Source organism: Xyrauchen texanus, chromosome 33 (assembly GCF_025860055.1).
Source record: "Xyrauchen texanus isolate HMW12.3.18 chromosome 33, RBS_HiC_50CHRs, whole genome shotgun sequence".
In the NCBI taxonomy this organism is placed as follows: domain Eukaryota; kingdom Metazoa; phylum Chordata; class Actinopteri; order Cypriniformes; family Catostomidae; genus Xyrauchen; species Xyrauchen texanus.
This window is the reverse complement of record NC_068308.1, coordinates 34349452-34363213: the sequence shown is the minus strand read 5'-3', so window position 1 is coordinate 34363213 and position 13762 is coordinate 34349452. Positions and strand designations below refer to the sequence as shown.

The 13762-nt window shown below is 36.5% G+C and overlaps 1 protein-coding gene across 1 annotated transcript in view; it reads right to left on the bottom strand.

The window, feature by feature from the left end:
- Window positions 1–1036: 1036 nt before the first annotated feature.
- LOC127626437 (cadherin-10-like) overlaps window positions 1037–13762 on the bottom strand; it is a 106695-nt gene continuing 93969 nt past the window's right edge. Inside the window, 1 exon segment of the mRNA XM_052102207.1 lies at window positions 1037–2463. Within this exon segment, the coding sequence (XP_051958167.1) occupies window positions 1973–2463 (491 nt within the window). The 3' untranslated portion in view covers window positions 1037–1972.

Here is a 13762-nt window from a genome sequence, read left to right as displayed (position 1 = left end):
AGACGATAAAGCAATAGAATGTAGGTAAATTTTTTTTTGTCAAGCTCTTATTAAACGGAATATGCTTCATTCAAAATGCAGTAAAGTGAAAATATGCCTTTTTAACTTTACCATTGGAGGTGGGTAGTGACGAAAGCCCTTCTTTAAGATCTGTTGGTTATGACTTAAGCATTGAAAATGTGTTAATAGGTTTATTTTATAACAAATCACCTATATTTTCTGAGTAATTATATATATATATATTATTATTATTATTTTTTTCATTGCATGTACTAATACATTTTTAATTAATGCATTATGAACATGAACTAACAATGAACAATTTGTGTTATTTTATAAATTACTAATTAATAATATTGTTACTGCAATTATTAGTTTGTGATACCTAATGTATTAACTTATGTTAACAAATTCAACCTTATTGTATGCTCTTATTTTAAAGTTGCTTCTAACATATAGTTTTTCAACATGTCACATGTCACTGATCATTTGTTAACAAATAAATAAATAATCTTTTAAAAGTTTCAGATCCCATTTTGTTCCCTTTTCATGAAAAGTGCCACGAAAATGAAAGTGCAAAAACTGATCAAAATTTTAAACCCAAGAATTTTTAACTCAGGGCGGAGGGCTGGGCCGGGTCGTGATTCCGCACATCCGGCCCCTAATCAGGCTAATTAACCCTCTAGAGGGATAAGGGCTGACCAAAGATGGCAGTACGAGAGAGAGAGAGAGAGAGAGAGATTTACAGACAGCTGTCCGACACCTGTGTGTGTGTGTGTGTGTGTGTGTGTCTTTTTGGTCAACTTTATAATTACAAATATTATTTATATAAATCAAGCCAGTTCTCGCCTCCTCCTTTCCATTAACCCGTTTACACACAGCTTTAAATGAAGAACATGTAAAAGAGAAAAGATTTTACAAACTTTATTATCAAAATAAGTATAAAAATTTAAATACTGTATAAAACAATGTGACGGCATTCAAACAACAAACAGAATGACCGATATTCTACAAGTACACAATTCATTGTACAGTATCTAATTCTATGTGCTATGAATCCACAGTTTGACAGAACCCATAAAAACCTTCCACAGGAAAACTGTCTCTTAAACGGAGATATCAAGTAGTTTACATAATGATCATACTTGTAAAACATATTATACACATACTGCACCTATTTTAGACATGGTCTGCAATAAAAGCTACACTTTTTTTTTTATTATCTATTTTTATTTTATTTTTTTATTTTAGCCATAAACATCGATAGTGTAGAAAGCTACTATCACTCACCTTGCTTATAAAACACATTATCCACACCATTGATTACAACAAATCCCTAATCTTAAAAGGCATCTTTACTGATTCTTTTGGGAAAAGAAAGTGAGAAATATCAGGAAAAAGAAGAGGACAAAGCTAAAGAAGACAAAAAGGGAAAGGGCAGGGAAAGAAAAGAGATTGCAAGAAAGGGGTTCCAGAAGTAAAAATCCCATTCATTTTCTCCATAGAGAACTCGATTTTTAATGAATACATTTTTCCATGAAGCACAAAAGGCAGAATGTTAACTTCAGTCTCCATTTACTTTTATTTGCATCCATACAATGAAAGAGGATTGTGACTGAAGCTAACATTCTGCCAAACATTTCATTTTGTGTCCCACACAAGAAAGAAAGTCATAATGTGAACTATCACTTTAAGAGTTTTATTTCCCTTTAATATACTCTTTCTCTAAGATATTATTTATTTAATTATTTATTGAAATATGGAGATAATGAATGGGTAAAAAATACTGTAAAAGTGGGCGGTCACCCGGTTTGTCAATGTGAAAAGCTCCCAGTAGTTGAGCTCGATGTTCAAGTCTTTGTTGATTCTATATGCATTACACAGCAGAGATCGGCGGCTAGAGACTTCAGCATGTATATGTTAATTTAGTGCTCTGAGATATATTTAAGTGTGCTGTGTTGCATAAATCGCTTTAAGTCTCTCTCTGGGACTCTTGCCCTATATACATATCTGCCAGTTTTTTGAACTGTGGACCCCAGTGACTCAGATAATCAAACTCCTGGTCCCCCTCGGTGGCAGCCGACTCCAAAGAGCTCAGAGACTCTGCCAAAGAGCCATTGCCTTCATAGGCGTACGTAGCCAAGGAGTCATAAGGGGGCGCTGTGGGATCCGAGTCATTCTCTTGCAGTCGTCCATTGATAAAGTCTCTCACATCTGTGTTGTCTTTGATGGGAGACGTACGACGGAATGGAAACAGAATTTCGGGCATTATATCCCGACGGAGCTTGTTGGTATCTATAACCTCGGGGTTGCGAAGAGTTCCGATGTCAAAAGCTTGCGTGTCCTCCTCTCCGCCACCCTCATCATTGTAGCTCACAACGTTATCCCTCACATCTTCTTTCGAAATGATCAGTGGCTCCTTTTTCTTTTGTCGCCGCAGGGCTGCAAACAATACCACGATCACTATGGAGACAAAGAGAGACAAACAAAATTATATCATCAGCACGGTGCAAATCATGTTGAACAAAGCTCTGTAATAGTCATGTATTCTGAATGCCATCAAGACACCTGATACTGTGGTAAATACAGTATACAAAAATGCTGTCCTAAATAATTTTGGTTTTTCAACAGGGGCATATTTGCATCAGTTCCATGTTGTCGAGTGACTGGTGCAACATGTAAATTATAATATATTTTAATTTAAAAGATTTGAACTGTGATATGATAAACATTTAACACCCCATATTGCTACAGTTACTCATTTAGACTTTGAAAAAATCAAAAGCAAAAAAAACAAGGCGGGTCAAGTGTTTGATATCATGTTTTAATTATACAGATATTGATACATTCTGAGACTCTCAGCATAAGAAACTGCTAAAAATTTAGCCATAAATGTACTTTTTTCTCATTTTTCTGATTTTAAATAATATATCTCAGGGTGTAAATATGGTCGCTCTGAAAACAACTAATGGTTTTGTTCCCAGTCATGTATCCTGTAACTGAGTAAAAGTTTGTGTTGATATGACAGCATTACAAAAATAATATATCCAAGTGTCCAAAAGCCTCTTTAAAAAAATAAAACACAATAATTGTACATAAGAACTAATTACACATGTAAATGCAACAATGACCAAAGGTATGCTCTCTCTCTCCAAATCATGCAGGCATGAGTAACAAAATCTCATTCAGTTCCAATGATCCTTTCTTCCCATATTTGGATGACTTCCACTCTGGCTGCAGTGATCTGAATCCTAATATGATGTTAACATGTCCGTTAACGATCTCTCTCTCCCGCACGATCCTCTGCAGTCGACCTTTATCCCTCGGAGGCTTAATTAGCCTAATACGTGACCAGGTGTGTAGGATCACGACCCGGCCCCGCCCTCTGCCCTGCCACAGATTGGTTAAGCGTTTCATAACACTGAACAACATACTACAACATTTCTGATGAAGTCATCTGATCCAGGAAAGCTAATGTGTTTTTAGCTAGATAGCACATTATGTGCTGTGTGCACTTTGTGCTTTGTCTGGCTTATCTAATGATCTATGCATCCGATGACGTTGTGTGTGGGCATATTTTATGTTCCATTTATTTTTCATGAAGTTATAAGCGAAAATATGTTATATAAGCAGCACCTTAGATGTAACTTGTATGTTAAAGACATAGTGTATACTTGGCTATTACTCATTATTTTGTTGTCTGAGTAAAACAAATAGGCTGGTTGTATTCTATTCTTTGAAAGCTTTCCAATGACCTATGTCATATGGCTATTTGATCAGTTAGATGCTTTTGCCGATTACAATAATATGTGCATTGCAAACTTTTTAATAAATTATCAAAACGGACATTTCTGATTTAACTCCAAATCTCAAAACACTTGTTTAATTTTGGTCATAATGCCTACATGCAATAGATATCTGTTGTAATATCTTTACTTTCGCGCAACATTCTTAGGCATTCAAGTTAACCCACAAAGCCTTTATTTTGGAGGACAACTGAAAAACGACATTTGAGCTTCAGTACTTTGTGCAGTTTTTTAGTATGTATTCTCAATGCACATTAAAAACAAACTGCATCACCAGGGTTGAAAAAAAAAACGCTCTGAGATAGCTGAAAACACTATATCATGACCATTCGCTAAATCAGAGACAAATATGGATTACAATTACTAGGCAACAGGCGAGGTACACGCCAAGGAATGAGACCTTATGATTAAGATTAGTTAATACAATCAGAGATTACCCAGACAATCAAAACCTAAGACAATTAAGTTATGGCAGTCACTGAAAACAGTAGCACTGAGTCAGCAAAAAAAACAGTCAAAGAAACACTTTGGATGTGCAAGTCTGTAACTGCTCTGAGATTATACAAGCTTTCTTGGTCTGTTTCTCTATCACTGCAGCAGTGAATCACAAGCTGTTCTTGGATGGTTGAAGCAGAGCAGAGATAAGACACCAGTGAGCACTACACAGCACCAGAGGTGGATAGTACCACACTATATTTAATCCATTACATTTACTTGAGTAAATTTAAAAAAAAAAAAAAAAACTTTTAGAGTAGGTTTAAAAGTGGGTACTTTTTAATCTCACTCAAGTAAATTTATTTTTAACTTTTTTTTTTTTTACTTTTACTTTATTGAGAGATTATTGAATGGGACTTTTACTAGAGTGGATGTTCACACATCTGCACGTGCTGCTGACACAGACGGTCACTCAATTTGTCACTGCTGCAGCATCAAACTCTTCAAAGTGAAACAATTTCTTTGCTCTGCACAGTGAAAAACATATTAGTTTTGTCATGCAATACCTTCATTTAACACCAAGCCAAGCTAATATTTGAAGATTAAAATCTCAGCTTCAATTTAAGACAGGTATTTTGGCTCTAATGCTAAGACAGACTTTTTGTGTAATGTGATGGTCATTTTCAGGGTGTTATTGTAACTGGGCTCTAAGTGTACATTTTTAAATCAGTGCAGCAATACATCAGTGCGCTTTGTCATGAGCAGAATTTATGCATTTACTGGAAACTATTGCAGCTACTTTGGGCAGATTAACTGTATCAATTCATGTAAACATCCAAGTTAGGTGTAAATACCTTTTGCTCTGCTGTTCACGTGACTGACAACTGGAGTGTGAACGGACAGCATTTGTGCACATGCACATGCACAGTGAGGGACACGAGGCACGCATGTGAGAGCTGTGCAGGCACGAGGTGTGCGTATGGCAAAGAGAGTGGCTGTGTCTGAAATCGATCACTCTTTTACTATATCCTATATAAATTTTTTATTTATTTCCTTCACCTGTACTTGTCTTTATGATTGTATTCATACATTGTTTGATCTTATTGAACATTTATATAGAAAAATTCCATGATTTTACCACCATTTGGGGAATTTTCAGATGGCCCCTTACCACACCCTCAACAGTATTAGCACATTTTAGCACAATGTGTAGACTTTTCCCTTACCTCCCGTAGGCAAATTTTCCAACTTATATCAATGTTAAATTGGCGATATGGAATGATTTCACCATGGTGCCATCTGACCAGCTTAAATACGGGACAAATCGCATCTTGTATTGATTCAGTATGGAATGCATCATTTTATCTCTTAATACGTGACGATCCCATATTTTACAGGACGGGTGGCAACACTACCGAGTGTTGGAGCTCTGGGGCTGTCGCAGAAACAATGTCATATATGCACTTTTAAAAAAATACTTGGGCCTTACTTATTATTATTATTAAATAATATATGAAAACAATAAATCTTCAATCTTTTTGTCATTTTTAATATTTACTGTGTGTTAATATAAAGAGTAAACACATTTTATCAAATAAAGAGTATATTTTGTAAATTTTTTCATTTGATTTATTATGAGTGCTTGTTTATGGTCCCGTCAATGTACACTTGCATCAGAACGATGCTATTAACATAACATTTTTAGGTCAGCGTGTCAAGTTAAATATAATTTAATACGTAGAACACATCTTGCGATCCCTTAGTTCGAATTTGTGCTTCATCAAATGTTTTGAATGTAAGAATGTAACGCATGTTTGATGCCTGCTGAAGTGTTGTTTTGTTCACTGTATAAATTGCACGTTGCCCATACAGCTGAAGTTTCACTTATTGCCCTCTGGAGTAAACAGGTGGTACTACAACCTTGCATTTCTCAGGAATCTTCCTTATTATGGTCTGGGGGCATTGTGATTAATTGCGTTATTTTTTTTAACACATTATTTATAATAAAATTAATCGCACTGAATTAACGCAGCCCTATTAATCGACAGCCCTATTAAAAATGTATTGTATGTTTTGTCTCTCTATATGTTATTATGTTAATACATTCAGCCTGAAATAAAACATTACAGGAGTGAAGGAAGCAGTAAACTCCCAGCTTGTACGTTATTCGCCATGGGGGATTGTGGGCAATTAACCATTGCCGTTTGTACATCAAATGTACATTAGAGTGCATTGTGGGTATGAATGAGTGAACAAAAGTAGGGAATGAGTGGCTAACTCAGAATTCAGTCCTACACGCCTACAAAATGTCAGACACTCGAAATAGTGAACTATATAGTGGATAGGGGGCGGTTTCAGACACAGCAGTTGTTCCACCAACGGGGCTGCTGCCCTATGCACTAAGCTGTGTACTCTGCATTTAGAGAGTGGGGGTACTGCTGTACAGAACTAATTATCAAAATTCTTCTGACACTGAAAACTGTAACTACACTGAAATAAGAATCCATGCAGGACTTTAAAAGGTATGAAATAGCAAAAGTAGGCATTACTAAAGCATGATAGTAATGCTTGCTTTGGTTTATATTTCATCATTACATATTTAATGTCCTTGTGGGAAATTTTCACATTTTCACAATAATAATTACTAGAAATGTTTCCAAACCTCTCTTCTTATTGACAAATTCATCCAGATCTGACAAGAGCCCTTAAAGGAATAGTTCACTCAAAAATGTACATTTTCATTATTTACTCACCCTCATACCACCCCAGATGTGTATGACTTTCTTTCATCTGATGAACTCAAATGAAGATTTTAGAAGAATGTATCAGCTCTGTAGGTCCATACAATGCAAGTGAATGGGTGGCAATATTTTAAAGCTAAACAAATTCACATAAGTCGTATCACATAAGTGATAGCTCAGCCATAATTTAATATTCTGTCATCATTTCCCTACCCTCATGTTGTTTCAAGTCAGTGTGACCCTTTGAATTATGTGGAACACAAACATTTTTTAACAGAATGTTAGGAACTGACAGTCTCAGTCACCATTCACTTTCAAAATATGTAGAAAAAACACATTCATTGAAAGTAAATAGTGACTCAGGCAAATAGTCTGTCTAATAGCTCCTTATTGTGTTGCATGGATGAAAGGAATTCATATGGGTTTGGAACAACATGATGGGTAATGATGACAGAATTTCCATTAATAATAATAATAATAATAATAATAATAATAATAATAATAATAATACTGTAATGCATGTTAAATGTGTATTATGTAATGGGATATATGGGAGTTAACATCTGTTAAGTGAAAGTGAAAAGTTACTCACTACTTGAGTACTCTTTAAATTGGATACTTTCTTACTCTTACTCAAGTAATTATTTATGTTAGAATTTTTACTTCTACTTGAACAATTATTTTTTATAATTAATTGTACTTTTACTTAAGTACAGTTTTAGGCTACTCTACCCACCTCTGCACAGCACCACAGAAAGCTTAGCTAAAGATACAGAAGAGTGTTTCAACACATGAATACAGAAGAGAAAGCCACAGTCTAATGCAGATAAAGACAGTACTGCCTGGAGCGATCACCTTGCAGTATTAAATTGTGTGAAAAATAATAAAGGGTATTTTGCATTTGCTTTTGTCTTCTCTCAAATTTTCTGGTGTCCAAAGGTCACATGTCTAAAGCACAACAGTAAGACTTGCTTCAAAATTTCATGCCCTTGAATTTCAACATGTACTTTGTCTAAAGTTGCTATTTAAAGGGATCACATAAAGAGGAATCAAATTACCCTTGATCTTCTATGATGAAATAGTTCATTGTATTTGGCAACAACCTATAACTTTCAAAGCTCAAAACTTCCTCCCCAGTCAAAAAAGAGCATTTATTTAAATTGAGCTTCAAAAACATCTCTTTCTGAAATCCTGCAAATGTGTGATGTCACATATCATACAGTGTATGTGCATCTACATTTAAATGTCAGTCATTTATTTTAGGTGATTAGAATCTTGGCTGGTGAGGTAAAAAAGGCAAAAATAAATAACAAAAAGAAAAAGAAAACACATGGAGAGGTTTGATGGAGATTAGCCAGGTCATAAAATCCATAATGTTCATATTTTGAGCTAGAAGAGGTGAGAAGAGGGAATTGTGGCCCTGCAAAAGGGAACAGGTGCTGTAATTTGCAGCTTGTTTTTCCTGTTCAGTGGCTACACTCCCCTCCCAGCAGGTAATCGGAGAGCTCGCCCCTGCCTCCCACTCAGGTGTTAATTATGAAGAAGGCATGGTGGGGGCAACATGCTGAGCTCTGCCCAGCCTGGGGGCCTTAGGTGTGTGTGCAGGGCTCATTCTAGGATCTGGAAGGGAAATGCTGGAGGAAGAGTGAAGGCTAGATGAGGAAATTTCCTGCTCTGTCCCTTTAGACCAGCTAATTCCTGAAGTGAATATGCTGAGGATTGGAGGGGCATTGGCCAGCTGCACAGGAAAGACTGAAGTCAGGGTGCAACAATAAGAATGTTTAAAGAGGGGTAAACAGAAAGACTGTGTATGCACATATTTGAGCTTAAACCTGTGTGCAAACGTATTCTTGCAGAAATCTACATTCATCAGTAAGTTTGCAGTTCCTATTTTTAGGATCAAATTTAGAAGCAACACAAACCCCACGGACGCAAAAATCACAGACTCGTGGTGGCCTTAGAAATATAGAATGTGTAAAGGTCCCAGTTGTTGAAGTTCAGTAATTTTGTAAATATGCTCAATCTAAATAATTAAGAAGTCGCAATGGGTCATTGTTGGAAAAATGTTTAGGGTTTTCTATTGTTTTTGATAAAACAAAGTCTCAGTTTTCAATTCTTGTCATCGTTATCATGAAATGTAAGAAATATAGGTAATTTCATTGCTAAAATGGAAAAGTTAACCTACCACCAGAGTTCACACTCCCAAAAAGGCATAAGGTTGGTACATATAAAATCAACTTTTAGTTAAGATGACTGGTTTGTGATACATTTTGGCAATTAACATTTGATAGGGTCTAATTTGATATAGATTATTAGGATTAAGATTATCAACGGAAAACTATAATGATATTTTAAAAAAATATATATTGACTTGATGTTATAGTATGTTATGTTATTTCATGCGTCAAACATAATACATTTATGGTTTGTCGTTAACAGTATGTATGTTAATACTATAGCAATGCAACATGGTAATATAGTTTACTGGAAGAGAATGTGTGAAAATACCAGGAGATCAGCAGTTACAGTAATATTCAAACCAGTCCGTCTGGCACCAACAATCATGCCTGGTCAATCACTGAGATCACATTCTTCCCCATTCTGATGGTTGACGTGAACATTAACTGAAGCTCCTGACCTGTGTCTGCTTGAGTTTATGCAATGGTAGGTGTACAGGACTTCCTAATTTCTTGTATGCTGTATTGCTGTATTAGAAATGTAATAACTATATGGCCCTACAACAAGTATTGCTGATTTCAGAGTATCAGAAATGATATGCATTATAGCTCGATCTAGTATTGGTTCAGCTTTCAAATGCAGCTGATCATGTGTAGTCCATAACAATATAAAAGGTGAAACATTGACACACTTGGCTTTGCTCGAAGATCTAAGGTGAGTGTGCATCTTTAGGGAGTATAAGGATACTTTTGCAATAAGTGGCGAATGGCTGTGCAGAAGAGGCTGTATGGAAAGCTCATATATGAAGATGCTTTAGTTGTGTATAATGCTAATAACTAACTGAAGGCATTTGCTCCCTCATTTAAAATAATCTAGATCGGTAAGAACAAATGTATATACAGACCTGTTGCGAAATTGTTTGTTAGAGCAATTCTGCTCACACAAGTACGAGTACTTATACATAATTATTAGCAATTTAAGCCAAAGAGGGAAGACGAGTTACAGAAAGATGAGATAGTTTGTTCAGCAGGCATAGCTACAAATGCTTTGTCCTCATTATTATAACTTGTCAACTCAGCACAAATGGATGAGTTTAGGGGATGAAACTGAAAGTGGAGAAGGGGACAGGACAAGGTATCCATTCTCAAGAATGAGAGATTGGATAATGGATTAAAAAAGAGAGGATCAGTGGTGGACAAGATGGTGCCTGTGGAGGGAAACAGCAGAATTTGAGATGGCAAATGTGGTTTAACACGCGTCACACAATTGTCTACACTGTGAAAAGAAGCTGAAATACTTGCACATTTAACATTTTTGTACACATCAAGGGGAAAAACACAATGGTTCTCCAATGTTCTACACTTTAATAATAAAAAAATGACTTCTTTTTTAAATTAATTATAATTTATTAATATAAATAATAATTAATGTTTATATATAAATTAATACCTCTTACTTTTTTCAAATCTTCCCCTCCACCTTCTGGTATGTAATACCTATTTTTGCATGATCCAATCCATTTTCGATAGATAAAATCAAGTCCTGTTCAAAATATTTTTTATTATCCTCATGTGACTGCATGCATATGCGTGGACAAGGTATGTTGGCTTTGCTATACGCGACGCATGACTTAATTTCATTTAAACCAACTGATCACAGTTCAGGAGTCTCTGTGCTGTCAATAAAGGGTAAAACTTTTAATGTATGGAGTCATGTGACCAAACAGCATGGTGCCGATCACAGCAGATTTTTCTTTCAGAGAAACTACATCTGTTATGAAACCTAATTACGTTTTTACATTGAAACCTTTTAGAGTCAAAAGATTAGAGTGTCTAGTTTCATCTGTAATGCCTTTTTTTTATTTGAGTGATCGCGAAAGAACACGCTGCTGAATAGCACAAGGTTTTCATTAGAAATCCTATTTACTGTGCATTTTCACATTGAGAAAAAAAGAATGCTTTTAGAGGCTTTTGTATGGAGTTAGAATAAAAGTATGGTGCATTTTAAGCTGTTCTGAGACCAGTGCAGACAGACAGCACACTGGAGGTTAAGTCCTATGGAGCCAAGTGCATTCAATCCAAACTTCCTTTCAAAAGTTCAGTTTTAGGCTGCAGATGATGTTTTAACAACTCAAAATGTTTGGCAGACATTGGACAATGGCAGTGGCATAACTAAAGGGAGGGAAAAGTGGGCAGCTTCCCCAGGGCCCAGGGTGAGAGGGGGCCCGCAATGGTCGACCAAAAGGAACCATAATATGGTAATATCCAAGTTATGCCACTGGACAATGGTAATCAGTACTTAGTTTCAGAATTTATATGTACCGTAATTTCCGGACTACTGAGCGCACCTGAATATAAGCCACACCCACTGATTTTTAAATAAAATATTATTTTGAACATAAATAAGCCGCACCTGTCTATAAGCCGCAGGTGCCTACCGGTACATTGAAACAAATGATCTTTACTCAGGCTTTAACGAAACACGGCTTGTAACAAAAATAAATAGGCTTTAACGAAACACGGTGTGGCAGCGGGGGCGTGGTCAAGTGCCCGTCTGGGAGAGAAAAGCGGTAAGGGCGCTTACACCTGAGCTAAATTATGTCTAACACCGGTGTCTAATTTCAGTAAGCATGGGGAGAGCGGCATAAAAAGGCAGCAGCCACAGAGCTGAGAGAGTGACACACGTCAGTCTAGTGTTGGCGCATAGAAGAATTGAGAAACTTTATAAAATTGATTGTAAACATTGCTGTGGCCATTAAAAGCCTTACCTGGAACGTCAAGTGCCCTGCTGAAAACTGTCACACTGGTGCCCGTGTGACAGTTTTCCCAAGAAGGACACGTGAAGCAGGCCACTTGAAATTAGACACCGGTGTTAGACATAATTTAGCGCAGGTGTAAGCGCCTTACAGCTTTTCTCTCCCGGACGGGCGCTTGACCACGCCCCCGCTGCCACACACGGCTTGTAATAAAACATTTGCAGTAAACAGTAGCCTACCAAGAAAGTCATTGGTCACTATCTTCCTCCTCTTGTGCACATGAAACCACTGAAGTCATCTCCTTCGGTGTCGGAGTTGAATAGCCTCAGATTTAGTTGTCTTTTTGCACTGAGTCAATTCCTCACGCTGCTGTTTCCAACGTCTTATCATCGACTCATTAAGACCAAGTTCCCGTGCAGCAGCTCTATTTGCTTTTCCAACAGCCAGATCAATCGCCTTCAACTTGAAAGCAGCATCATATGCGTTTCTCCATGTCTTTGCCATGGTGAGGGTGACAAAATGACTACCGTAATCAGAATGATGGGAAGTTTGAGCCGCTCGATTTAATCTAAACAGTAAACAAAAAAGTTGTTTTGACCTTAACCCGTTCGGCAATTTCATTGGTCTAATGAAAGCTTCACGCCGCCAAAAAACTGAGCACGTCACAGAATGTTTTTTTAAAATTTTTTTTCATAAAATTTGAAAGCGGGAAAAATCCATATATTAGCCGCGTCATTGTATAAGCCGCGAGGTTCAAAGCGTGGGAAAAAAGTTGCAGCTTATAGTCCGGAAATTACGGTATATTTTATTTTAACATGTTTGGCAGTGATTGGACAGAGTGGGCCATTACTTGTTTCTGAATTAATTATGTTAATAATTAGCACCTTCAGTGCTTGGCCCCTAAAAATGAATGTTTATTAGGTGTTATTAGTTACAATCAAAAAGGGGAATGGAAAACTACCCACAGCAGTCACAGTCAGGACTTCCGGTTATGGAAGTAAAATGGGTTGCAAGAAGTGATTTGCATTGACTTTAATACTAACATATGTGAAAAAGTTGCTGAGTATTGAATAGTTGTTGATAGTTGAATAGTTATGAATGTGGCCATGTACACAGCTTAGTTTCTATCAATGGTTTGGTTTTACTTCTCTTTGCATTGTGTATGTTAGAGTTTGTTTATATACTACATCAAACTCATTTATTTCAAGATGAAGATGAAATCCTGTTTCCCAAAATGTATCCCCTATACAACAAAAAACACTAAAGACTATCAAACAAACAGAGCATGCTCTGTCCAACATAAAAATAAATAACTAAAAGTACCTGAAGTTCCTGAAATTATTCAGTTCAATGGATTCGTACAGATGCAGATAGAAAATGCTGAACGATGACGGATTGCCTCAGGATGGATTGGGGACTTGAGAGTTGCACTCAACAGCAGTTTCAACAATTACTTATTGATGGATGTTTTAACTTAAGCACAACATATTTTCTTTTTTCTTTCGAAGCAACACAGACACATGCTGTTCGGTACAGGGTGCTTTTTCATACTGCATTACCTTACAAAGAGGCTAAGTGGCGTTTTAGGTTGTCAGTAAGGAGCATGTGACCTACTTAAGCCTCTGAAAAACACAAAGGCATTTTTGTCAATTGCATACATTTAATAATGAAAGCTCTTTTCCCACAACACTGCACTTTCAGAGAAAAGCGCAAAGGAGAGAGAGAGCACCTACAGTAATGTCTTAATGGGGTGCCCTACTTTTGATTGTCTGGAGGAAATAGTTGGAGTAAAATATTCAACAAAAAAAGCTAAATAAACAACATAAGAATGATGATGCATGGCCCAC